General features: G+C 46.7%; 1 protein-coding gene across 2 annotated transcripts in view; it reads right to left on the bottom strand.

Annotated features, from left to right (window-relative positions):
• The window catches only part of LOC138580291 (pleckstrin homology domain-containing family G member 6-like), a 365,164-nt gene that overhangs the window by 44,563 nt on the left and 293,698 nt on the right, over window positions 1-26,903 (bottom strand). Inside the window, exons 11-15 of one of the 2 annotated variants that reach the window (XM_069650704.1) lie at window positions 15,359-15,478; window positions 14,105-14,237; window positions 10,724-10,839; window positions 8,373-8,521; window positions 762-2,045 (exon numbers count right to left, since the gene is read on the bottom strand). In XM_069650704.1, coding sequence (XP_069506805.1) covers window positions 762-2,045; window positions 8,373-8,521; window positions 10,724-10,839; window positions 14,105-14,237; window positions 15,359-15,478 — 1,802 coding nt within the window. The remainder of the gene's footprint in view (window positions 1-761; window positions 2,046-8,372; window positions 8,522-10,723; window positions 10,840-14,104; window positions 14,238-15,358; window positions 15,479-26,903) is intronic. The other variant, XM_069650705.1, reaches the window with a different exon arrangement.

Genomic DNA, 26,903 nt, shown 5'->3' on the forward strand with positions numbered 1-26,903 from the left:
CTGCCAATAGATCTTCTTGCACAAAATAAGTTAATATCATAAGTAGAATGAAGTGAAGAAAGTGCAGTAAACTTAAAGAGGGAACTCGAGTTTTTCATGGAATTATTCCAATGTACACGTCCATCTACAAAGAAGAAGTGATCCATGGATGAGGATGTTTGCGAGATGCAACAAATAAAGCGATGGGATTGAAAGAATCAAGAGTAGATGGCATAGAAAAAAGGGGCGAGCACAAGCAACAGGGCTAGAGAAGAGAAGTCAACAATAGAAAGAAGGAACAGATGAAGAGTGATAGAAAATGAAGCTGCATCAAAGTGATGGAGGTCATGTCAGGAAAGAACAAGTGGAATATGTGACGTAGAATAAGAAGGAAGATAATAAAAAAATGATAGAAAGAGATGATCAACTAAGAGGAAAGGGAATGCAGAGATGAGGAGTCTGAAGGGCAAGTAGGGAAACTGAAATCAATAGACAAGAAAGAGAAACAAAAAGGAGGTGTTGGTAGTTGAAAAAGTTGAAAAGAAACAATAGAAGGAAGAGTGAGTGGAGGGGCGGCAAAGACTAAAGCTACCAAGGAAAAAGAAAGGAGAGTAGGAAGGACGGAGACAGTAAAGCATCAATATCATGAGAAAATACATGAATATCCTCCATGTGGAAGCTTGATAGAGATGATGGGGCTTTGAGAAATCCCAAAAGACTAGAGAGAGCGAGGAAGAGGGATGCAGGAGGGTGGTAAAGACTGCCATTTGTTAATCACTTACGAGACAGTGGTCGTGCTGTCGATCGTAATGCTGCGAATCCGTCGGAGTTCTGCCTTAGTCAGCCGGCGGCGTTCATGGTTGGGGTCACTTACAATGTCCATAAATATTTCTTCTGTCAGCAGCGACGGCATGATGCTGTGTGAAATATCCCTGTAGATATCAGGGTCTTGTAGAAAGCCCTCATGGCTCAGGAGCCAGGGAGTGGGAGGCTCAACATCGTCCATGGTGACGGTGGAGTACTTCACCACAGGCAACGTATCATCAAAGTCACGACTGTCTGACCTCTCGAAACTGAACACAATGCCATTTGGCGAGGCATTTATTTTGTCCGCTGGGTCCAAGGAATGTTCTGTGTGTACTGATGAACTAGTGTTGACCGGTTCGCTAGAGCCTGACGGGTCTCCAATGACCTGGATGTTGCAGATTCTGGCGTCTTCATTGTTCACTTCCCTTGGCTCCTCGAGGGACAGTTTGGGGAGGCCAGGCTCCAAGGCAATGTCATTCTCCTCCCCTACCTGGTCTGGCCCTCCTTGGGCATTGACCTTGTCTACCTCCAGTTCCTCCGCATCGGACAAATCGGACTGGCTATCACTGTAGAGATCCACAGAGTCTGTGTTGCGCCAGTTCCTCTCACGGTGTTTGGCACGCCGCAGGGTCTCCATCACCAGGCTTGGCCCCCGCAAGGGCCTCGACAGTGGCCTTGCAGTAAACCCAGAGTCAGAGCTCTCTTCCTCTGGATCTGACCCAATGGTGGAGCCTGGTACCCTCAGGAATGACCTAGATGCAGAGACCGGAATCTTTGGCAGAGGCCTGCTCCTGGTCTCTTGGGCCTTCGGGGGCAAGCTAGGTGTGGCGGGATCCTCTGTTTGGCTCAGCTGTGGCATACTTCGACGCAATTCCGGAGTACTTAATGGGGTTCCCCCGCTATATGATGTGCTGGTCACAACTCCATCAAGGGGCTCTGAGCGGTGCCTGTGGCGAAGATCTGAAGTAGACAAAGTCACCCTGGGGTCCTTGCCAGCCCGGGAATGGTTTCCCCTCTCCCCTCGATCGTTGACCTGACCCTCGGGGGGAGCAACTCCCATTTGCATTGGTCTCGAGGGCATTGTGGAGGGGGGAAGCGTCCCGTAGCCAGGGTCTGAGACCTCGGTGTGCTCGTCTGCGCTGCTTCCTTCGTCCACTGTTCCAGATGAAGCGAGTCTAGGCACCGCGGCTCCTCTCCCCGGTGTGTGGTCCTCATCGGTGGTCACAAGGCGTGGAACAACGATGGAGAAGTCGGACTGACTGCAGCGGGAAGATACGGAAGAGAAGATGGAAACGTTCAGAACTGCACTTATTCGAACCCTCCACTCACACTCACACTCTCACCATGTGTGCAATTAACACAGTTCGATCATACAGTGAACGTTACACACAGGGGCTTTGCTAGGGGGGGGCTAAAGGGGCTATAGCCCCTGATCTTTTGGTTGTAGCCCCGGATAGAATCTCAGGAGCTACAGCCAAAAGACTACCTAGCCCCCAGTCCCAACAGTTCCGACATCAGCGTAGCCCCGGGTCTTTTCCAGACCTAGCAACTCCCCTGGTTACACACTGGCATAGTCTTGCTAAATTCCCCACCTGCACCCGACACACCCCATTTAATGATCTCCCCTATCTTGGTGCATTCACCAATGCAGCTAAATTAATTCTGCAAATGCCACTCTGAGTCGACCATTCTGCGTTAAAGAATCACAGCTGTCTCTTCTCCCTACTCCCAGGACATGCACAAACTCCACTTGTCCCCGAAACAACTCACAACGAAAAGAGTGAGTGCTCACAATATTTGAATGACATATTCTCTTAGCTCGCACAGGGAACTCATTCCGACACCCAGTTGTTGCAGGGTGAAAGCGAGCGTGCCACCTTAAATACTGGACCACCTTAAGTTAAAGAGGAAGGACCTGACACGAGGGACAGGGAGGAAGAGGAGGGGCTACTAGAGCCCGGGAAAGGGAGATCCGTGTAGAGGGCAATAAAGGAGGTTGTTTCCTAAACTGTCTCCTGTGTGTCTTTGTACGAGATGGCCCCCTCGGGGCTTGCAGGCGCAGAGGTGCATGTTGGCCCCACATGGTAGTCCCAGTGAGGAGTACAACAACTGGCGACGAAGCGATTCGAACCCTACGCTATGAGGCTGATGGAACTGAACTGATTGTGTGAAGCACAGTCGATGACGGAGGGTCACAGTGAGCCCAACAAGACGGGTGCGCAGAGCCCAGCAGCGTGACAGGCGAGGAGCGTCCAGCAGAGCCGAGCGGACAGGATAGCAACACGGGAGAGGAGGATTACTCTGCCGCGTGAGAGGTGCCCCCGCAGGAGGAGAGGTGGGTTTGAGGAGCCCAGCAGCCCGTACCGCAACCCAGGAGCAGCCCACAAAGAGTGCCCGGCTATGCAGGCCACAGAGTACGTGAGGTGCAGGTGACGTCCCAGCGAAGAGTTGAGTGCGAGAGGAGCCCAGGGGACAGGATAAAGCAGTGAGCCCAACGTCGCAGGCTGCAGAGGAGGTGAGGTGCGCTTCCCGCACCAGCAGGCCGCAGAGCAGAAGCGGCGCAGAGACATTGGTACCGACGGGGACAAGAGCCCAGCAGCACGGCACCAAGGGGGGAACAACGGTCGTGGGGAGCACCCACTGAAGACCCTATGCGCAATGCGTGAAGACCCCCAGATGATGTGAGGATAGGAGCAGAGGGAAGGACACAGAGTGCCCAGCTGAGGAGAAACACACGACGCACTGGCCAGCGCACCCGCCATCAAGAGTACAGGCCAAGCAGGCGAATAGATACACGTGTCTTCAAGGGACCCGGCACTGCACGTGTGACATCACTGGCCCTTGCATGAGAACCGGAACTACATGAGATGCAGCGCTGAGTGAGAGTAAGCCAAGCTTGGCAGAGCGCAGCGTGAGACCCAACACCGTGGGCGAGATCGACCCACAAGAGAGAGACCACAGTATTGCAGGAGGGTCCACTGCACACATGTGATCCAGCGACCAGCGTTACGAGACAGAGGGAGAGACACCCGAATGCCATGAGGAGTAACACTATATGGCTGAGACACATCACAGTACCAGAGAAACCCGCACTACAAGTGAGGGAACACCACCTGAGTGAGACAGCACATCAGTGAACACCACTCTTTTAGGTGACAACACTGAAGGAGGCACTGCACCGTGCAAGCTAAAACGGCGCGAGAGGCAGAAGAGGCCCGTGTGCCACCAGTCAGAGCACGCAGGACCGGCGCAAGGAGAGGAGCGGCACAGGACGCTGCCAAGAAGAGGATCGTGTGCCCAGCAGAAGTGGCCACAAGGAGCAGGCATCGCTGCCTGTGGTAGAAGAGGGTAATCGGACCCTGCAGAGCCAAGGAAGGCTGTGGCCCCGGTGTGCCCAGCAGCGGAGGTGTAGCATGCGCTGCTACATCTAAGAGAGTCCACCGGGAGAGTAAGGGAGCCCAGCAGGCGGAAGAAGCACAGAGGAGCCCCACTGCAAAACGAAGACCGTAGCGGCCCAGAATGGGAGGCACCAGACACCGGTAAGGAGTCCACACCCCTCCCCCATCGGGGCATGTAGAACAAAGGCCTGCGCAAGCGTCGCAAAGAGGCCCGCGCCCCTCACCCACCGCCGCCTGCCAAACGAAGAGCAGCGCCAGCAGAAAGCACCACAAGCGCGCCAAAACACCCCTGTGAGCGAAAAAAAAAAAAAAAAAAAAAAAAAAAAACACAGAGCACACTAACTGGGACACCATCATCCCGCCAGCCATGACGGCAGCGAACTGCCCGCAAAAGCGCCAAAACGCTCCCGCGAAGAAAGGAATGTTTCTATATATCAAAAGGGAACATACGAAACTAACATACCGGGACACGACATTGTGCCAACCCAAGGGGTCCACATCATAAAAGCAGCACGAAACCGCAGAGCACGTGTCCAAGTGATAAAAGACACACATGACAAGTGCGTTACGACAAGACTCCGGAGGACACCGGCGCCATCAATCCTCAGGCTCATAGAGGGTTAACCAGAAGAAAGCCATAAGGGCCAATCACCGACCACCACTACAGCGTCCACCCCACACCACGCAGACCACCGGTACTGCAAGTTGCCAAGCCCACAGAAGGACAATAACACGAGTGAGCAACACCACGAGGATAACCACAAGGTGGAAAGCCATCACGTCGCTCACACCACTGCTGAGGACCAAGGGCACGCATTTGTAGACTGCCAACAGCCCCAAAAGAGCAAAACCACGCCATAAGCCACAGCCCAGGGAACCATAGACACACGTAGCAGCCCATACAAACCACCTGCAATGGTGACAAGAACATGCTCACAACAGAGACTACCAGAGACTGCTCCTCTGAGTGCCACCAGCAACGCGGGAACGACTTGGGAGATGGCAATGGGAAAAGGCGGTCTGGCAACGCCACACACCACCCACTGAGGACCCAAGGAGCATCAAGAGATCTCATGCAGAACTAAAACCCTGTGGAGGGATACCGCTTGAGACCTGCTGCTCTCAGCTGGCCAGCAGCTAGCCCAGTGAAACACAACATAGAGGGTCAAGCACGAACATTATAGTACAGCGTTGTCACAGAGGAACTAACACAGGGACGATTGCCACAGGAGATTTATGGCACATACAGCATGTAACAGACCACGGACGGGATGAGGACCAGGACGTAAAATGGCCGGCTACGAACCAGGAGCATACCGCCGGAGAACAAGGAGGAGAGCGGATTGACAGCGGGACCGGAGAACGACAGGATAGCAGTACCACAAAGAGCAGGTGATGGAGGAAGATCTTGATGACCCTGAGGCAACAGCAAATGAGACAGCATCAAGTAAAAATTACCCAAAAGGAGGGGGGCAAGGAAAAGCTAAGGGAAGAGGGGGAAGTCCACCCACAGTGGAAAGGGGACACTCCGCCCAACAGCAAGAAATGAGAGGAAGGCAATTTGCCCACATAGATGGCAGCCCACTGCACAAGTAGCAGGAAGGCCCAAGAGACCCACAGCACAAAATGGAGCCCAGAAAGGAGGGCAGCAGAAAATGGAGCCCAGAAAGGAGGGCAGCAGAAAAGGGAGCCCAAAAAGAGGGCAGCAGAAAAGGGAGCCCAAAAAGAGGGCAGCAGAAACAGCAGAAAATGGAGCCCCGAAAGGAGGGCAGCAGAAAAGGGAGCCCCAAAGGAGGGCAGCAGAAAACGGAGCCCAGAAAAGAGGGCAGCAGAAAACGGAGCCCAAAAAGGAGGGCAGCAGAAAATGGAGCCCAGAAAGGAGGGCAGCAGAAAAGGGAGCCCCCAAAGGAGGGCAGCAGAAAACGGAGCCCAGAAAGAGGGCAGCAGAAAACAGAGCCCAAAAGGAGGGCAGCAGAAAAAGAAGCCCAGAAAGGAGGGCAGCAGAAAAGAGAGCCCAGAAAAGAGGGCAGCAAGAAAAGGAGGCACACAGGAAAGGAAGCCCAGGTGGAAGGGCCAGAGGACAGAACAGGAAGGAGTAGGACACCTGCAACAAAAGGAACCCAGAAAAGGGAGTCACCGGAAAGAACAAGACCGACTGCTGAATACCACAAAGGATAGCCCAAATACGCGACTACTGCACAGCAATCACATCAGCAAGGAGCACCGCAGGACAACAGTAGAAAAGGAGCGATCTGCCAGAACGGAGAGACCCAGGGAGGAGGACATAAGAGCAGCGGCTAACAAGACTAAAGCGCACACTGCAGCGACCACCAGAACGCAACACAAGTCGCCGACCCCACAAAGATGTTAAGCAGGGGGGAGGTGTTGCAGGGTGAAAGCGAGCGTGCCACCTTAAATACTGGACCACCTTAAGTTAAAGAGGAAGGACCTGACACGAGGGACAGGGAGGAAGAGGAGGGGCTACTAGAGCCCGGGAAAGGGAGATCCGTGTAGAGGGCAATAAAGGAGGTTGTTTCCTAAACTGTCTCCTGTGTGTCTTTGTACGAGATGGCCCCCTCGGGGCTTGCAGGCGCAGAGGTGCATGTTGGCCCCACATGGTAGTCCCAGTGAGGAGTACAACACCAGTCACTCATTATACTCAATCATTAGATGAACCGTGTGCTGCCTGTCATACAGTGGCCTATGTGCACCAGGGATCGAAGCAAGATTGGGGCACTGGGTCTTGCGATTCGGAGAAAGCTCTCGGTTAGAGAACCAACTGCCCCATAGCTGAACACTCAAGTTTCCCCAATTCCACGCATTAGAAAGCCACCCGGGCCGGTTTTATCTTGGAATTCTGGGACTTGGTTTGTCTTTTTCATAGCCATGCTATTGTGCAAGTTTATGCAAAAAGGACGAGCATACTCGTCCTTGGCACTTAAGGGGTTAATCATAGTACAATTACAAATACCAGAATTGCAATAAACAAACGCGACTCGGTGGCTTTCGCACTTATGGAATTGGGACCCTGGATCTCTGCCATATTGACCTCAAGTCAGTGGAGTTTTGGAAGAGTCAAGGTCTGGAAAACAAACACTTGACCGATAGTGACACAGACAAGGACCCCACCTCTGATCTTCATGAACCCTCACCACGCAATGTCTCCACTATATACTTATATATGTAGTGAAGGACCAGTGCTGAGACCCCGAACGTAGAGGCTTTGAGGTTCTGGAGAATGCTTTGTTTAGTGATATAAAAACTTGCCACATGGTGACCTAAAAGGTGCTGCGTTCAGGATAAAGCTTTGTTCAGATAAAACTATCCCTTAAAGTTGTGCTGAGGTGTGGTGGAAGGTATACAGTGTTTATATTGAATGTCCCTATATCGAATATTTTACAACGAAAACCTTTATAGTGAATGCATTTAGGGGTGGGGTAAAGGGTTAAATATTTTTGGAAACGGTCAGTTGTTTTTTTAGGGATGGGAAACAGGGGTTTGGGGAGATATTTTCGATATATGGGGCCTCATTACAACCCTGGCGGTAGCCGTGCCTGTGGCTGCCGCTGGAGTTGCATTTTTTCCGGCATCCGCGAATGGGCAATTAACGGGTCATTAAGGCCCTGCCGGACCCGGTAATTGCCCATTTGCGGGCGCCGGAAAAAAGATGTTCCCCACTCCCATTCGGCACCATAGGGCTGAATGGGAATGGGGAGGATATGCTGGGCTCGCGGGTGCCTTTCTGCCCGCCAGGTCCAACCTGGCGGACAGAAAGGCACCCGCGAGCACAACTCGTAGTTTTTGGTCCAGGAACTACGGTACCAGCAAGCTTACTGTTACCGTAGTTCCCAGACTGGCAAAATCGTAATGAGGCCCATTGTCTTTCGATATACACGTTTTCGGTATAAAGACATGTAATCATGGTGGAAGATTTGTGCAGTGAGGGGAAGATTGCCCGTTAAGGAAACATGTTGGGTTGAGTCCTGAGATATCCCCGTTCAATGAGCAAAGCACACCCCCATAGGTGCATATGCCATGTTGAGGACAGTGTTCGGTGAAAGAGAATGTGTGGGCCTTACAACCTGTTTTGGGGAATCGCTTTTTACATCAAGTGTTGCCTTGACAGGAAATGGTCTATTTTTTCCTGATGTTGAAGGCAATGTCCCTAGTGCACACGCGGGGTACCACCTTGTATCCTGTGCTGCGTCGTCACTCCAGCGAGAGAGGCTTCTGGTGTCCAAGGTGGCAAGGTCATTCTGAGAGTCACTGCCCAAGAGAGTCCTGCGCTCCTGCTCCTGGCGGCGAGCCTCTTCTACCTTCAACGTCTTCAGCGAATCCTTGTGAGGGAGAAGGTGACAGAAAGGTGAGTGTGAGATACAACCCAAGTGTGCAGAGAGGGGCTGGCTAGGTGTGGGGGGTTGAGTGAACCAAGGAGACGGAGACATATTGCATTGGTGGAAGTGATGCGGGCCTCGGGTGATGGAGTCCACAATGAATGCAGATGATCATGCTATTGTATGTTGCAGTACCTGTCAGGAGTCACAGGTGATGGAGCCCTAGCTGCAGTGTCCCCAACTTGGGTGGCCATCCATGGAGTTTGTAGTCAAGCTTTCAAGGCCCCATCAAGAGCATTTTACCCAACTTTGGCGGCTCCATCATGAGAGTTGTGTCCTCTTCTGGTGGTCACACTTGAAGCACAGCATTTACGTTTTGTTTCTAAAGCCTATTGAACCTGCAGTACACTATTTTGTGGCTTGGTTCCCACCCCTTCACTGTGGAAGGCTACCCATTACTACATGGATATTAACCAAGCTTCGACTAAACTCACCTCCCTAGTTCTATTGTACTCCCAGAGATCAGCGGCTACCTAGAGCCTAAGCGATGCAGACTGTCAGATCTTGGGCTCTGGCCTTCAGTTACCAGTCTCGGGAGGATAGCATAGCGGCAACATGCTCACCTTGGAAGCAAGATATCACGGAACAACACAGGTTCGATCCCTGGGTCTGCGCTTAGAAACCTCTGGGTATTAAGTGCGTTATAAATAACCCATCATATCATATATTCTAAATTGTCTCTGTTAATCCCATAGAAGCAGAACCTCTCTCAAGTCTCGGGTACTTCTGACCTGCATCCATCATAACCACAGGTTTCGCATCGCCTCCCCCATTATCCCACTAAAAGCTGCCCCTCTCTCCTTCTTACAGTGGCTTCAAAGCAAGGTCCACCTGACTGCAATGTCCCCTGTCTTGCTCTTCCTGAGTTGGATTATCTCTTTCTTCACTCCTCCCGAACCCTTCTCATTTTCATCATTTCATTTAACAGGGTTATTGGTGGGTGTTGTCACCACTCCTCTAAGCTTCATTATCTTCCCAGATGTATCCTTGGGCTCCACAAGACAAATTCACCTTGAGGTTTACAAATCCCATTCGGAATGTGGAATTTGCTTTGCAAATTAGTTGACATGGCTCTCCCCATTCCTTTCATTCCTCCTGGGCTCACCTGTGCCCCCTCATTTTTGCTGTCTATACTGAACACCAAACAAAAGCATTGGTTCAGAAATTCACCCTTTTCCGCCATCTTTCTCCTCTCCAATGTGATCCCAGGGAAGGTAATGCAGGTAGGCCTGGTGCCCCAGGGCCGGTTCATATGCTCCGCAGAACACAGGGAGGGTCGATGATATCAGATTGTTTAAGTGGGTGTCCCACAACCCAGTCCTGGGTCACTGCCTGCCTAAATAGGATCATGTCAGCCAACGTGCCCTACCGCTTATTAGTTAATTCCTGGCTATTGTTGGCCGCCCACTGCAGGGGCTTCTGCGTTGAAATACCTCATTTACAACAAAGAGGCTGAAAAGGCAGAGGTTTTCTTTGGTGGCTTTCGAAAATGCCTTTTCTTTGTTTTCACTTTAAAACAAAATGCAGCGGGTGACCCCTGCAGCCTGCGCCACATCCCTCCTTCCTTATTTTATTCCCTTACTTCACCCCCATCTAAGTTTTGCTTAACAAAGTGCTAAAAAAGCAACATTCGATACAAAAATAAACATTTTCTGCCTCGTTTTTTTGTAATGATTTTTTTTATGGGGGACGACAATTGCAGAGCGACCTACTGCTTTGCACCCTCATGATTTAAATGTCTTCCAAATGTAAATGTGATATATCTTGGGATATGCTTTGTTTTCTCCGTTGTCTTGACACTGGGTCTTGAACATAAACTAATTAAAGTGAGTTTTAAAGGCCAAGGCTTGCATGGCCTTGGAGAGTTTAGGGGAGGGCTCTGGAACCTTTGGCTCTGCATATGCTTGGCACTACAACTCCCATCAGCCCTAACCAATATAGTCGATGGCGAGGGATCAGGAGAGTTTTAGTCCAAAACATCGGGAGAGCCACAGGTTGCAGACCCCTGGTTTAGGGCTCCCTGTGGCATTCCAAATCCCACAGAAGTTTGTCAGTGGAATCTGGGACAAGAGGTTGCAGGATGAATTGGTCACATCGCCTCACAGGCATTGGTGGTCACAGTGTTAGCCCTCCCCGTCTACTCACCAGGACTCTTGTGAACTTGTCCATCCACTCCTTACAGGCATCTGAACTTGTGCACTGGAAGCTCAGTGCCAGCGCCACACAGCGGAACTCGTTGAGGTAAATGAGGAGAAAGGTACCTGAAAAAGAGCGGCATGGTCAGGTGTGAGAGGATACACAAGTGGAATGAGAGAAACATACCTCTTAAAGCTGGTGAAAAATATTTGGGGGTGTGCGGGAGTTGCAGAGGGGAGAATAGTACCTCCTTCGTTTTGGTGGTGTTAACAAGCTATAAGGACATCCAGTGTTGGATGGCAGAGCAACCATTTGAGATATGTGAGCCAGGCATCCAGAGAGATGACACAGACAACAGGTGTTTATTTCTAAACAAAGCTTTATTAATGATCATCAGGATGGTGTAGCCCTAACTAACCATACGCTTTGGTGGGATTTTCCCAGCCTAACAAAATCTAAGGAAAGTCTGTGTCTACAAGTCCAAATCAAAAGTCTGTCTGAGGCAGAACCTAGGCTTGTCCTCACAACTTCAACAAAATCTAGTGAGGAAATGTTCTCAACCAAATATAAGTGTTCAAGTTCAATACAATTCTAATGTAACTTCGCTTCAAAGAGGTTTGATCACGTTCTAGAGGTACCTTCTGTAGAATCACAGGTGTCACAGTTCACCTCAAAAGAGGGTACTGGGTTTCCCTTTTCCAAGTTCAAATGTAACTAAGTTCATACAACATTGTGATCTTAGGACTCCCTTCCCTGAGATGAACACTCTCTGGTTCTTTGGTTCTCAGGGTTCCCTTCCCAAGACTCATACTGAGCAGTTTACTTGTTTCCTCTATTCACAGGTTTACAAAAGAATACACGGTCCACTTGACCCTTCCTTTGGGTAGCTTCACCAAGGACACACACTTATTTGCTGCTTTTCCAATATTTAGTTGTTTTTGATTCAGGGGCAGTTGTGAGACCACATGGTCCACCCACTACAGGTCACACAACCAGCAACCACATGTCTTGTCTCTAATTTGACTCTTGATATTGCCAATATCAGTGTTTAGGAAAAGTCCTGGTCTAGGTGCATTTATCAAACCACACGGTTCACCCATCACAGGTCACGCAACCATACGGTTTCTCAAAGGCTGTTCAGTAATGTTCAAGACAACTCTTCAATGTCCTTATGTGACTTGCAGATTATTCTTAACATGTCTTTTCGGCAGTGGGTTACTTGATACACTTGATTGTCGCAGAATGTTTATGCAGTCTCTAGAGTTTCATAGTCTGATCAATTAACAACTTTCTTTTCATTTAATTCTTTATAATTGCAGCATTCATTTGGTTTCACTCAAACCATGACTTTCTTGTCGCCCAATATTCAGTAAATGTAATATTCCATAGTATTTGTCAGGATAACATCCTTCATTTTATTTGTTTTCAATAAATGTAGTTTTAAGCTGTGCCGACTTGAATAGCCCCTTTCATTTAGTTTGCTATACAATAAATGCAGTTTTAAGTTGTGTGTGTGTTAAATAACACCTTTCATTTAGTTCAGTATTCAATAACTGCTATTTTGAAGTTCTTCCATGGACCGTTACCATTTCCATGGTCCATTGACGCGCTCCGTTGTTCCTAGTGTCGCCCGACACTTACCGGGTCTCTGCAGCTCTGTTCAGCGGCTTCTCCCTAACCAGGAAAATCAACACACCAGTTTTCTGAGTGCTCCACTCCACACACGCAGCCTTCATGCTTGGCTCTGCCTCTGCTCCCTGGCAGTGCCTGCTGTATGTCTTCCTCCCTCACAAGGGTTCCCTGCCCTGCACAGCCACCTTGTCAAGACTCCCAGGTTCTCAGTCGGTGTCTCAGCATTTCAGCAAGAGCTTTTCAGCGCGACAACTCCTCAGTTCTCCGTTCCTTCTGCGACTGCAATCACATATGCTTCTGATTTCCACTTTTTATACTGTTCTCTATTACTAACAGGCTGCAGGTGCAATGAGGTACAGTCAGTTGCCTGGCCCTGCTTAAGCCTATTTATGTGACATGCCTGATCATTGTAACTACATGCCTCCAGATCACTCTTCTTCATCCGAGTACCAGACTGGTGTTTATAATAAGAGCATTGCACTACTACTAGTTGTTTCTTCTTCTTCTCAGTACTAAAGGAATACTACAGGGGAAGATGGTTTGCGATTGGCAATAGCCCATAAAGGCTAAGGGAGGTGAGGGTAGGTCAATATCGGAAAAGATGTATACCATGTCTCGCCTTCAGACACCATCTCTCCAATTCCCAAGGACCCTCCCCTCAGGTGATCCTCCCTCACTTGTCCACCCCCAGGGTTGGGATCCAAAAGCAATGGCCCTTCCCTGGCCACCCAAATAGAAGATCCCTGGGGAGTAGATGTAAGAGCATCTTCAGGTTTCTCACAGATCTTAAAGTGGAGGGAATCACTGAAAGAGCAAATTGAAAGATATGAGTGTTGTCTGCGTAGAAGTGACATGATAATTCAAATGAGGAAATGAGAGCATAAAGAGCAGTAGTATATAGAGTAAATAGTAAAGGACACAGTGCAGAGCCTTGAGAGACACCATAAAGAAGAGATCAAGAAAGGGATCTGTGCTCAGCCTAAGAAACCGAATAAGAACAAACTGAGAGATAAGAGCAGAATCACTGGAGAACAGAACCCGATAGATCAAGTGAAGCAAGTGAGCATAGAAGGATAGAGTGACCAACAGTGTCAAAGACTTCCAAAAGGATGGAAACATCCAAAATAGAGGAAAGTTCCCAATGACGAGTAGAGAGCATTAGATACATGAAGAAAGCAGTCTCAGTTCAGTGCGTAGGACGAAAGCCTGTCTGTAAAGGAGGAAGACAGGAGAGCAAATTCAGAAACAAAGAAATCTGACGCCAAACAGCACACACTAGTAGCTTAGAAAGAAAAGGAAACAGAGATACAGGCCGCAAATTAACAGCAGCAGTGGGGTCAAGAGTGGGTTTCTTGAGTAAAGGAATAACCAGAGAGGGTTTAAAAGAAGACAAAAAGCATGTGAAAGAGAGATACATTGTGAGAAGACAAGGCAAATAGGGTACCAACTCTGGACAGATTAATTGAATGACGCAAGAGGGGAGAGGGTCAAGAGGGGAATTGTCAGGTGGCCTCAAATTAAGAGGAAAGCAATATCAGACAGAGAGCATCACAAATAAGGAAAATTAAGCAGGTGGGGGAACGGAAGTAAGATTCGTAGAGGGACAGACTGGGGTGTGATAAGAGCAGAGAGAAGACAACCTTGAGGTAAAGTACTCAGCAAAGTCTGATAATTATGCAGCTGATGTAAGCGGAGCATCAGTGAGATTTCAGTGTAAGTCCCGTTCACCGATAGGGGTGTGATTTCAGGTATACTTACTTGTGTCTTTCAAGGGGAAGACTACTATCTTATCCAGCATCAGAGGGGACCGCACCACCTTGGCCAGCTCGGTCTTCCGGTGCATCTTCGTGATGATGAATGTGTCCGTGAAGAGAAACCCATGAACCTCGGTCTGGGGAGAGAGAAAAAGAGGATCAGGTGGACAGTGTCCTTATATGGATGTGATCAACAAAGACACACCCTGAAGCTAAAAATACAGAGATCACTTCTAACATCTGCAGGCTGTATGCTTATTTTGGTCCAGGTTAGCATATTTGCATACTCTACATTTGCCCCACCCATGTCTACACATGTGTTGGTTGTGAACATAATTGGTCCATATCTGGACAAATTAAAGCTGTATACACGTTTGTTCAATATCTGTGCACACTGGAGAGTACAAATGAAAACAAATACTGCACAAGTCTGGCCTGTATCTGCAGAGGTGCTTACTTGAACTGGGCCTGGTGAATATCTGCACATAGCACAGCTGTATTGTGATAGTGTCCATTCAACTTGTTCTCAATTATAAACAAGTCTTGTCCAAATGTGCACAAGCTGCGCATAGGTCCTTGTCCATATTTCTACCTGTCGGGACATTGACTCAGCCGGTCTATATCTTAACATGTGCAGCTCATTAAGTCATCCAGTCCCCTTTCATCTCTATATAAACTCGCTGGACAAAGGTCTTGGTTATATCTTTACAGGTGAAGGACATACAGTGGTCCAGTGCAAATCTGCAATAATGTGCACTAAAAATAACGGTCCACATTTTGACATTTGGAGCCTCTACACAGGCTTAACTAATTACTGCACATGAGCAAGCGGCACACAATTCCCAATATATATAATTGTACATATAATATGTACACAGATCTGGTACACATCAACACAGGTACAAGCCATCCATATGTACATATTTACAGTCTGTGAATAATCTCTAAATATTTATGAACATGTGGTCCATACAAAGGTCAGGTTCTGTCGATCTAACACAACTGAGTCACATCGCTATATGTGCAGGAATACAGAAGTTAAATCCACATCACTACACATGAGGAATATAAAACAATCCAGGCCATAGCCTTGCACATGCGTGTTGCCCACAACACTGGGGAATATTTGCACATGCATAGGCATGACAGAGGCCTATTCCTAATCTGCAGATATACAAGAAATACTTGTATTTGCACATGTTCAATCTGTACACAAGGTTCACACATTTCGGCTGTCTGGTGGTGGTACCATACTCACTTTTGCCTCTCTGCCTTCCTTCATTTTTAGGGGTCCCTCCTTCAGCAGCTGGCGGATATTGTGGGGGGCAACTCCTAGGATTGGGCATGTCAGGTCCAGGCTTGAAAATGCCTTTACTTTCTGTAAAGGGAGCACAAGTGTCAGGTCAAGGATTGAGGTGGCTATAAGTTGAGGTTTGACTAACTTAGAGGAGAGGTTGGAACTCAGTCCAGGGACAATCTGGCACTATACACAATGGCATTGTAGTTCTCCAGCACAGGTACGTTTTATATAATCACAACATGCTTTTATATATCTGGAGGTTGTTTAATATTCAAAGCATTGCAAACTATGACTGATCAAAAAGAAAGGAGATGGAGATGGAGAAGAAGGTTACTTGCCAGTAACACTATTTCTGCAGTATTGTCTTACAAGCATTCACCGGGTTTGAATATGCACCAGTATTTGGATTTACAAAATAATGTTCCTCTATGAAAGATCCAGTGATGGAAGACACCGTCTTTTTCATTACACTTTCCTCTGGTGCAGACAGTATTGTGGCAGTGTATCTAACAGGCACATGTATTATTCGGTCACTTTAATTGGGTACATATTAGCATGGCACTGTATTTGTACATGTTTTATCCTGGAACTGTATCTAGGGCATATTACATCTGCAACTTCATATGCAGAGCCCATGTAACATATCACTGAACATGGGGGCAGAATACTGGCACTGCGTCTAGGACATTATGGGCCTAATTCACAGACACATTTTATAATGGCAAATCAGCATGGGAACGCGCTCTGTGAATTAAACCCTATATAGCATTGCATCTTGAAATATGTTGTTTGCCTGCAATGTATCTTTGACAAATCACATACTGACAAAATCGTTGGAGTATGGAATTTGGATTTGGGGTTGCATTGTACCACACCCAGGTTTGAGGCTGAGAAAGAACTAAAAGGCAGGACTAGCGGAGTTGGACGTCATAGTTCAGAGAGTTACTGATCAGGTGCGAAATACCAAATAGAGACAATGCACCTGGTAGACTCTGAAAGCAAGTAAGACACACAAACTACACAGAGGGCAATCCAGAGTACAACCAGTAGACTGAAGTGTTCTGGAATATAGCTAGCCCTGTCCTAGGGAAAGGGTAGTAGTTAAGCCAAGTACAGTGAGGATACAGAAAACTGTGCTAAAGTACCCGAATCAGGTTGCAGGCAACTTGAGAATTTGGAGGTGAAAAATGAAATCTCAATCAATAAGGAACCTCATTCAATTGGTCTTAAAGAATAATCATGTATGGAATGGAAATATGCTCTGTGAGGTGAGGACAGATGAGCCTAACACATCAGTGGTTGAATAAGGAGGTACAAGATAATGAAAGATAGCACAAGGAGACGAGAAATATACTAGGCCAGCGGTCTGCAAACTTTTGCTCACCAGATGTTTTGGACTACAACTCCCGTCATCCCTAATCAACATAGTCAATGGCTAGATATCATGGGAGTTGTAGTCCATAACATCTAGAGAGCCAAAGGTTGTAGAACTGTGTACTAGGCCCAATCCACTTGTCCCTTCAGTCATCAGACTGTAATCAAAAGAGTTAGGCTGACCCTATATGTCATGCTTCCACTCTGAGCTTCCCATGCTCACTTTAGAATGGGGCGCAGACATGGTGCAAGAACGAGGCTGCACAGATTTCAGGAATAAACTGATTGGAAGAACACACAGACTTCAGATTTAAACAAATAAAAATAAAAAGTAAAAGTATTCAGAGTCTCACCAGTCCTTGTAAAAATCCAATTTATTCAAGGGTACTTTCTTTGGAGAAACCAATGCATCGCCCATGTCCTGCCTTCTCCAGGCATATACCTTAGACTTATATATAATGAAAAAAAAAACTATCCAGGAACTCAGCATCATTTCAAAATACACAAGGGAACGCCATTGCATTGAGAATATATGAAGCGGTGACAGAAAGATCGAAACAGATATTCCAGGAGGCAACTGAAGAGTCCAGAATCCTAGACAATTTAAGCATGACTGTAATTTCAGTGGCGGTGCAAACTAACCCAGGTGGAGTAAAGGCTGGAGTCAAATGAGAGAATTCTAAGATAGGAGAAACATTGATCATTCAAAATGAAGAGGGCAGAACCCATTTCAAGGGCAGTGCTCAGTTTGAAGCCATCATCCAAAGTATCTTTTTTTCTTTAAATGGCGATTTTACCACAACAAATGTTTGTTATGAAAATACATTTTAGCCACACTCGCTTAATTTTCTCTTGACATCCACACACACTGTGTGGTGTACATTACATCCAGCCACTGTACAGGGCACACTGTATCCCTTTTCGGACAGCCACTCTTCTCTTCCCCTGCAACCAATGCCACCTCACCCTATGATCAGCCTATTGTTGCTGGACAGTCTGCCCCTTCCTACCAGCCCCCCTGCCCACTGTCACCGCCACCTCGCCTGTTGGCTGTCCTTTCACTACTTGCCAGCCCACTTTGATCCCAAGGCCATCGCTATCTTCCCCCTTGCCCGCTTGCGATGCTGAGCAGCCCTGTGCTCACATTTCCCCTACCTTCTCTGTCCTCCTTCATTTTAATGGCCAACATCCCAATTCCATGACAGCCTTACCACGCAACCATTCATTCACGCACTCATAGACATAGGCGCCGAGTACAGATGGGAAAAGGGGGCAGCTGCCCCCGTTCTCTTTGAACAACAGGGGCAGGAGTGCCAGTTTGCCCCTGTGGACATTATGTATTTATTTGCATGGGGGGATCTGTGTAAGTGCGACCAAAAACTAAAATAACAAAAGGGCAAGCAAGTTGTGACTGTCCACACTCTCACTGGGCACTCCTCTCCTGCTGTGCTCAGTGTTGGCCCGCATCTCGCAAAATTAGCAGGTGCTGCCCACTTCCGGGGGCACTGGACATGCCGCGCTCGCTGTTATCCTTTTGCTGTTTCTTACATTTTTCTTTTTAATTTGTTTAATTTGTCTTGCTTTGATTTTTTTTGCATTTTCTGTAATTCTTTCCTGATTTTCTCCTTCTTTATGAAGGTGTTTTTCCAGCCATCTCACCTATCAACCCACCCTTTTTCTTTGATTCTTTTCTCAGCCTCCCATCACCCCTGTGATTTTGCTGCTGTCTCTGTCTCCCTCTCTCTCTCTTGTGGTGAGTCAGTCACCACCAGCTTTCAGCTTACATCTCCCAGCTGTTTTAAACTGGAGGCCACTGATCCAAACTGAATAAGATGGCTCAGCGTGTTAATGCACCTGCCGTGGAATGCTGTGTTCAACCAGAGTGTCCAGCTGCTTAAGAGACTGGCAGAGAGGAATGGAACAGAGGGCATTAAGGGGAGAAGGAGGGGAAGAAAGTAGATGAAGACATGGAGAGAAAGAGGAAAGGGGAGAATGGGAGGGAGTGATCTAGAGATTCGAATGTGGAGAACAAAGGAAGGAGGGCAGTGTGGGCGATGAGAAAGAGCGGTGGTAACTGGGTTTTGGAAGCGGTGAGCAAAGAAGAAAGAATGAGGGAGGGATCAGGAAGTAAAATGTGTAGAGAGTGAAGTCGGGATGAGAGGGAGATTCAGAGAGTGTGAGTTGAAAGATGGATGGAGGAAAGGAAAAAAAAATCATTTGAGGTTTGAGAAAGGAAGGGAAGACAATGGAGCAACAGATGGGAGAAGATAAAGGGAGAGTGGGTAACGGGTAGGCAGTGGGTAGATGGAGGCATATTGGAAGGTGGAGTGAGATGGAAGGGGGCATGGGAATGCAAGTGCGGAGGGGCAGATACAGGGATAGTGTAGATATGCAAATCTTTCATGGTGCAGGACCTCTGCCTCCAGGCATTTACACACAGACACAAATCCTGAGAAACAACAGAAAAATAATCAATACCCCTGTAGAAGTTACAAGGATCCAGGAGGAGATTTGCCACCCTCCAAAAAGTGCATCAGAACAACAGGCCTTCTGAGGCACAAGGCCACTCAGAGGCCCTCCTAACAGGGCTGAGGGAAGGCCAACCAATCATTGTGGTGTTCACCCCACTTCCTGAATGTTACTGTGACAGCCAGAGATTCTTGTCAGTTTCCCAGGGACAGCATCAGAGCCTTTCAATCTTTTCAGTTGAAATGACCCCAGAGCCTCAGGGGGAGCCCATGTTGGCAGTCTCATAACTTATCAACATGGTGCTTTGATTTAGGAAATAAATGTGTGCTTGGCAGCGCACATGTTAAAGGTTGCATATGCTCCCGCCATCAGGCCATCACCTCCCGCAGGTCTCTTGCAGTAGTCAGCAATCTTCTGTAACTTTGCTGCATTTTTACTCTGGTTTCCTCTACATTGGCACCCTGCTGTCAAATAGCGATAAATAGCTTTTTAATGGACATTTAGTGTTTCGTCTCCCAGCTGGCTGCCCGTCCATGATAATCTGCAGCTATTAACACCTTGCTGAATTCTTTTGATTGCAATAAAATGTAAGCACCTCTCGGGTGCTTTGGACTGTTTTTTCCAACTATAGGTGAGGGGGCCCCCAAAACATCTTTTTGGAATGGGCCCCCACCAGCCCTAATACATTTTCAAATGCCCTGCAGTTTTCAATTGCTTTGTATTTACTTCTCCTAAGCCCCTGGCGCTTCCACCCCATGGTCATTGGTTCTACTCTAATTTATGCAGGTATCGATCAAAACTCATGAATGGTTCCAGTGTGACAAGCTTCCATTCTCAGCAGGTAGGCCTGGGCTTTATATTGAATGGCAACACATTTGTGAAGAGTGTAACCTCGTGGTTTGCTCTCTCAGCTGGGAGGCCATGGCTTGAATGGGCATGCATTATGGCCTTCCTCAAACCCGTCGTTTGGGAAGATTGTGGGTTTCTAGCATTTCTTGATATGAAATTGTAATTGTGATATACTCGACCTTTCGGACATGGACACCATTATGGATGAATTCATCAGACGGCAACTGAACTTTAAAACACATTGCATGGAAATGTTGCCTGCAATAGTGGTAACTTCAATAAACTTTTTTATATTCAGAATGCTTTGTTTGTACTTGTCTCGTGAAGGAAACACAAAGCATTTGGTTGGGCTCGTTCAGACACCTTGCAACAGAATCCCATGTTTTAACCAACGATTTTAAGGAGTTTACAACTTGTTGGTGCAAATTGTGATACCTTTTGCAGCAATAGGGGTAAGGATTTCTTAAGTGCAAAATAAAAAATGATATCAACCCCCCCCCTAAGGAAATGCAGAAGTCGGCACCCATGCTCATACAGGTCACTAAAGCTGAAGTTCTTTTCCACTTTATCCATTTCAGTGATTAACTATGGCATGCAAACGTCTCATCGGGGGTGCAGCCCATGCAAGATAATCTACCTGCAATTGGCATCATAGAAAGGATAGGTGGTCCTGCGCTCCCTACCCACAGAGCTTGATAGCGGACACTGAACACTGCACCAGATCTGGCAGCAGCCCTCTGATCTTCCGTCACCCCTCAACCCTTGCCATGGCTAGCAGCCTTCAAGTGCTACTTCACAACCTTCACCTGAGCACCCATGCAAGTGGTTCACAGAATATTCCCCTCGCAGAAATCGCTCACCATCAGGGTCTGCTTCAATAGAACTGTTATGAGGCAAAGCAATGTTCAGATCCGTCGATCTTTCATGCCCGGTTTCATGGGTGCCAAAGAATCCATTACCCCCAAGCATATGACCAACATGCTGGCACCATCCAACCCTAAAATGACTGTATAGGTTTCGTCCTTGCTTCCTTTAGGAGATTGGGGCTCTACTCTTGCTATCCCCCTTTCCTGCTCCTTTCCATCACGGCATGACCCAGGGTGCAGGTAGAGCAGGGGCTGCTTGAGACAGATAAGGCAGATATATATATATATATATATATATATATATATATATATATTTATTTATAGTAAAGTGATTCCCTTGCCTGCCTGCACTTGGCTCTCGACCAGTAGCCATACACACCATCTCTAAGAGGCCACCAGCCCACTCAATGACAAAGCAAAAACTACATCTCTAGACCACACTGCAAACAACCCACCATCATTGCCATCTTCCAGGCAGATAGATAAAGGAGCCCTCTGCACAGTCGTGGGATATATTTACCCACTTAGCAGTACTTTCCCACATCACCAAGCTGCATTTCAGCATAAACAGCAAAATGGCTGCGCTGGCTCCTGTGAGCCCCATTGCCTCAACCCAAAACTGCATTTTGCAGCGACAAAAGGAGGGCTGCACTGTTTTGCCAAGCGCCATTGGGCAAGGAGGAACTGGAAGCACCCTGAGAAAGGCTACTAGGGTGTGTTCTTGTTTGTCTTAAAGAAATGGAGGGAAAAAGCAGCGCTGCTTTGCTGCAAGCGCAAAATTCCCATTGAAAAAGGGAATATTTCACGTTTAAAATGATGCCACTCTGATGCTATTTTTCCCTGTTGTCATCAAACTGATTTTATCAAAAAGACCCTGTCATGCGAGCCATATTCACATTGTGCTCCATCAGAAAATAGCCTTATTCCTGAATAACAGGCTGTGCCAGCCAAACCTGAGAAAATCACCAAAAGCTTTCCTTCAGCTACACGGGAAATGCTTATATTTTGCTACAAAACGTCAAAAAATCTCTGCTTGAAAAGAAAATCATAGCTTTCTGTGCACATGTCAATTTCATGAAGACTTTTGCCTTCTACAGACTGTTGTGTAAAACAAGCCAAATACAGCTACAAAACCATGTGGGAACCCAGATGGAAGAGCAAAACCGAATTTGAAAGGAATATGCCAGCTTTCACCACATGTGTCAGAATGGACTTTGACAAATAAGAAAAAACAATACCTGTTTTAAAAAGTACAAGGTTGTATGAAAGCTTTTTCGTGCCTACCAATGTAAAGGGGTTTGTTGCTGGGGAAACATATATGTGCGGTTTATTCAACAGGCTTTTTTTTATTCAGGACAAACTAAAAGAAAATAAAACATTTAAACTGCATGGGCTGAATTTTGCAAGCTCCCAAAACAGGTTATTCCAGTTGGTCAGAGCTAAGGCTTCCCCCAGAATGGAGCCACCATAAACTTCCAGGAGAAGAAAGTGATAATAGCTATGTTGGAAAACTTCGATTGACCAAGACAAAGACACTTCACATACTCATCAGACTTTGGTCTGGGCAGGGGCCTCTCACAATTGATATTTTGGGACACGAGGATGTGAAAAAGAAATTCACACCTCCCTGTGACTTCTACAAGAAGCTTCAAAGAAAAACTCCATGAAAAACCCTGGACTTAGGGGGATGGCCTGGAAGCTCTGCCCATATATGGGGAACAATACTGAACATTTGTTTCCAAATACTATTTCATAAATAAAACTTGTAAGACTATTTTGTTTGCCACAGTACTTTGCAAACATGTGAAAAGTTAACAGTTTAAATGTGATTTTATGGGCTTTCATTTAAGACGTCATAGACGTCACTGACACCTGCGGAATAGAAATGGCAGAGAATTGGGTATCATAAGGAAAGTATCCAAGATGCCATTGCGAATTTTAACACTTACATCCCTCATGATGATACACACCCATGTATAAAGTTATAGAATTCTAGGCTGATTCTTTCATACTCAAAATGACAAAAAAGTATTAAAAGTGTGAAACAATGTCTCACAAACTGGAGGATTGGACGGCTATGCTCTACACAAAATATGTAACCTGCTTATGTAATTTGTTATATGGCAAAATTGGATTTTAGCTAAACTAACTGTGGTAGGTTTTGAACATTGTAAAACTCACATCATAAATCTGACATCCTGCCCTTGAAATCCAACTAGCTGAGAGCAAGGCAGGGACTACCACCCCTGTACAATCCAGTGGTTTAGAGGCATGCTTAGCTAAGCCTGCCCTACCATATACTTCTATGATGTCACTATGCATTATAAATAAGAGTCCCTGACAAGACTACACACTTTCTCCTGAATTTCCTGCGGCTGCGTTCCTGATCTGTTGCATTCATCTTGCTGATTCCAGACTAAAGCAAGTCCAAAGCATTGCTGATCCTATCCCAGCAAGGCCTCAATCCTGAAACCTCACTAAGAATCCCATTACCCAAAGGGAGACACAGTGGTATTTTTTTTGGGAAGCATCCTGAAACCAGCCGGCTTGCTGCCTACCAACTGCTTGCCCACTAACTGCACACCCGCTGCCACCCTGCCATCCAGTCACCCTAATTGCCCAGCTGTACTTGCCATCCGGTGACCAGAATTACCCAGCTGTTAGCTGTAAGACTAGCCCACTGTGTGGTGACCAGACCCAGTTGGCTGTTCCATAATTCCAAACCTAAGCGTGGAATGTGAGTATCTCCCCATCACAAAGAAACACATTGGGCCTCATTAGGACCCAGGCGGTAAGGGGTTTACGGCGGCGTAAACAGCACCGACCCTTACCGCCTGATTCCGAGGTCCCTTAGCGCCATGGAGGTTTTAACACCTGCTTTTAGCAGGTGTTAAAATCCATGGCGCTAAGGGACCTTGTTGTTAATTACGCCACCGTAATTTACGGTGGCGTAATTAACGACTTCCCCACTCCCATTATGCCCTATGGGGCAAAAATGGGAATGGGGAAGGGTAAATGGGTTAATGGGGACTTACCGCCCCACTCACCTCGGAATGGGGCGGTAAGTCCGCCAACCACCATGGCGTAAACATAGTTTACGCCATGGTGGTAAAGGTACGACCCAGGCGGTAACTTACCGCCTGGGTCGTAATGAGGCCCATAGGCTCCCCATCTTGACCCTTTTGTTTGTTTTACACTCTCTAAGCAATGATATTTATACCCTGGTAACTTGTTAAAACTGTTTGAATTCTCTGTGCACCCTGTCCTTTATTTCTAAGTGCTAGCGCCATCTCTCTTTTCATTTCTGTCTGGTGTAATTCATAAGCCCTTAGTTATATTTTGAGTAATCAAACAAATTTCCGGGTTAAAGATGAGCACTGGGGTGATAAAGTTGACCTCGCAAATAAACCTTGGAGCTTACTGTGTTCCTCTGTAACAGTATAGTCTAGATAATTTAGTTTAAGTAACATTTGCCTTTCTTTCAAAACCAAAGTTTTAATTTTAACTGCTCTATTTTTCCTAAAACTGAACCCCACTTCCCCCCCGAAAATCTCATCCAAATCTTCATCTACCACCATTCTTTCACTTTGATATTGTCCCTGTGATATACATCTGTCCCCCAGGCCAAAAACCGCATTGCGATTTTCAGTATTTCACCCATTTTTATAAAAAAACGTTTGGGTCATTTTAAACGGGAATTGAGAAAATTGCAACGTTGCAATGTGTCATTCGGCTGCAGCATGTTCTAACTTTCGACTAATTTTTCGAATTGTATGCTGCTTGTTGATCCATTGCATTGTGATTGCTAGTGTTTCTGCATTCCTGTTGTTGGAAGAAATCATATTTGCCTCACACATTCAACCGCACATTAATTATATATTTGTCCATTTCCGACTGTCATTTCATGCCTTTGCAAAGGGTTTAAGGTCGGATTTCGATGCTGTTTTCTGCCCCTTATTCCTGACTACCTGCTGCTTCTTTCTATCCACTCAGAATCTGATTAATTGGGGGTTAAGGGAACGTTGCCGGGGGAAACTTTACCTTGGGTGCTATCTATCCTAATTCAAAAAGTGCTCCTATTCACTTGTGCTTTGTATATGTTGCAGGAGAAGGTTAACCAAGTGCATTGCTTCCATTTCCATTGTAATTATCACTCCATTGGTGATTGCTGCCCCACATTAAAATTGTATGATTTCCTTTGAATCTTAAAGTAAATAAAATATATAATTTTCACTAACCATCCTGGTTCATGGTCCATTGTGAACCGGGGTATTTGAAAAAGGGGGTGTGAGACGAGTTGTGTACCATCTCAAATTTAATCTGCATAAAATAAAGAGAAAGGCATCTCGGTTGTCCAATACATATTAGGCTGAGACCAAGGTGTGTGTTGCCCGATCGAAATCCTTAGCAGAGTTAACAGGCATACAACCGGTGACTATTGGTAGGACAGATAACAAACATTTAGGAGTCCTGAAACTATGACCCCCATACTACTAGGGATGAAAGAAATCTGGTTCAACGGCTCCCACACCGCGACTCTTGAGACCATACTGCAAAAGGATTGACAATCACTGTAAAGAACAGACCAAACATCAAAACAACAAAGGACTGCCACTGGAGTACCCCGATACGTATTAATGCCATGAAACATTTACAAATATTTGGTATCCGTTCACCATCTGCTATTTAAGCAGATAGCATTCAATGTCAATATCGTCCTGGCATAGTGACCACTTGAGTATTGTGACCATTTCTTGGAAGACTGACTTAGACCTAATATCATAAAAAAAGATCTCCAGAAAGAAACTATGTGAGAGCCCAATCAATGGATAAGCAACTCCCTGAACCAACCCGCTTCAAAATGGCTGAATCATAAGAAGAGTGCAGGGCTGCCAGAAAGCTCAGTGGCCCGCTGCCTTAGAGCTACACAGACTTCACAGAGCCTGCTGTTTAGAAGCTTATTCGAGCTTGAAGCTGTCGTCGCTTCTTGAACAGCACCACACTTAAACCTGGAGTGAAATTGAAGGCACTTTCAATGTCCACCCGGCCTTCTGGAACAAGCTACCTAATTACTGGGAAACAAAATCTACCTACTGGAAACCTAGTCGACAATAATGGATGTATCCCTGTAGTGCTTATGAATACAGTCTGTTGCAGAAACAAAAGGATTAGGGTGAGAGGATTTCTTGGTGATCATTCCAGAGTTTGCGACCGAAGACTCATTGAGAACCTTCTGCATTCCAGGAAGGCCTTGCAAACCCATCTTTTCCGGAAATCTTTACCAATTTGGCCAAATCCTCAACCTGAACCGTGGGTACATCATATTGCATTTCATCAAGGGAGGCCGGGGGTAGGCACAGTGTTCCAGGACAACAACCATCCCACCTTTTACCGGGACCCACCAGAATTTCATTACTAGATCTTACCTTGGGATCGGCACGGGCCCTGAGGAATGAAGCCTCAGGCTTACTGTGAATCATGCACTCTTTTTCCGGGTGTCTTCCAATTTCCCATCCTTCCACTCCAACGCATGCCCTGCTGTCCCCACCACTATGCAGTTCTTCCTGCATGCACGATTGAACAAAACGCTGCACTTTGCACACATTGCATACGGCCACTGTAACCGGGGCTTATTGTAGCATGGCACTATATTCTGACTTTCTAAACAGGGCACATTTAATGACAACACATATAACTATGGCACCTGCTTTCTTTACAGGATACATGGTAATCATGACCCCTTAGTGCCACATGTGTTGTATCCTGGCACTAAATGCGTCACTCTTACCCGGTCACTGAACCATGGCCACTAAATTGCGGGTTACTGAAATTGATTGCCCAGAGTATTTTTGGGCAGTGGTATTAATCTCACAGGTGATATTATCTTTATTTTAGGTACCTGTTTTTCCCACCGACCATATCATTTATTGTAATGTTTGAACTCC

The sequence above is a fragment of the Ambystoma mexicanum genome, chromosome 3p (assembly GCF_040938575.1).
Source record: "Ambystoma mexicanum isolate Mex_15411 chromosome 3p, UKY_AmexF1_1, whole genome shotgun sequence".
In the NCBI taxonomy this organism is placed as follows: Eukaryota; Metazoa; Chordata; class Amphibia; order Caudata; family Ambystomatidae; genus Ambystoma; species Ambystoma mexicanum.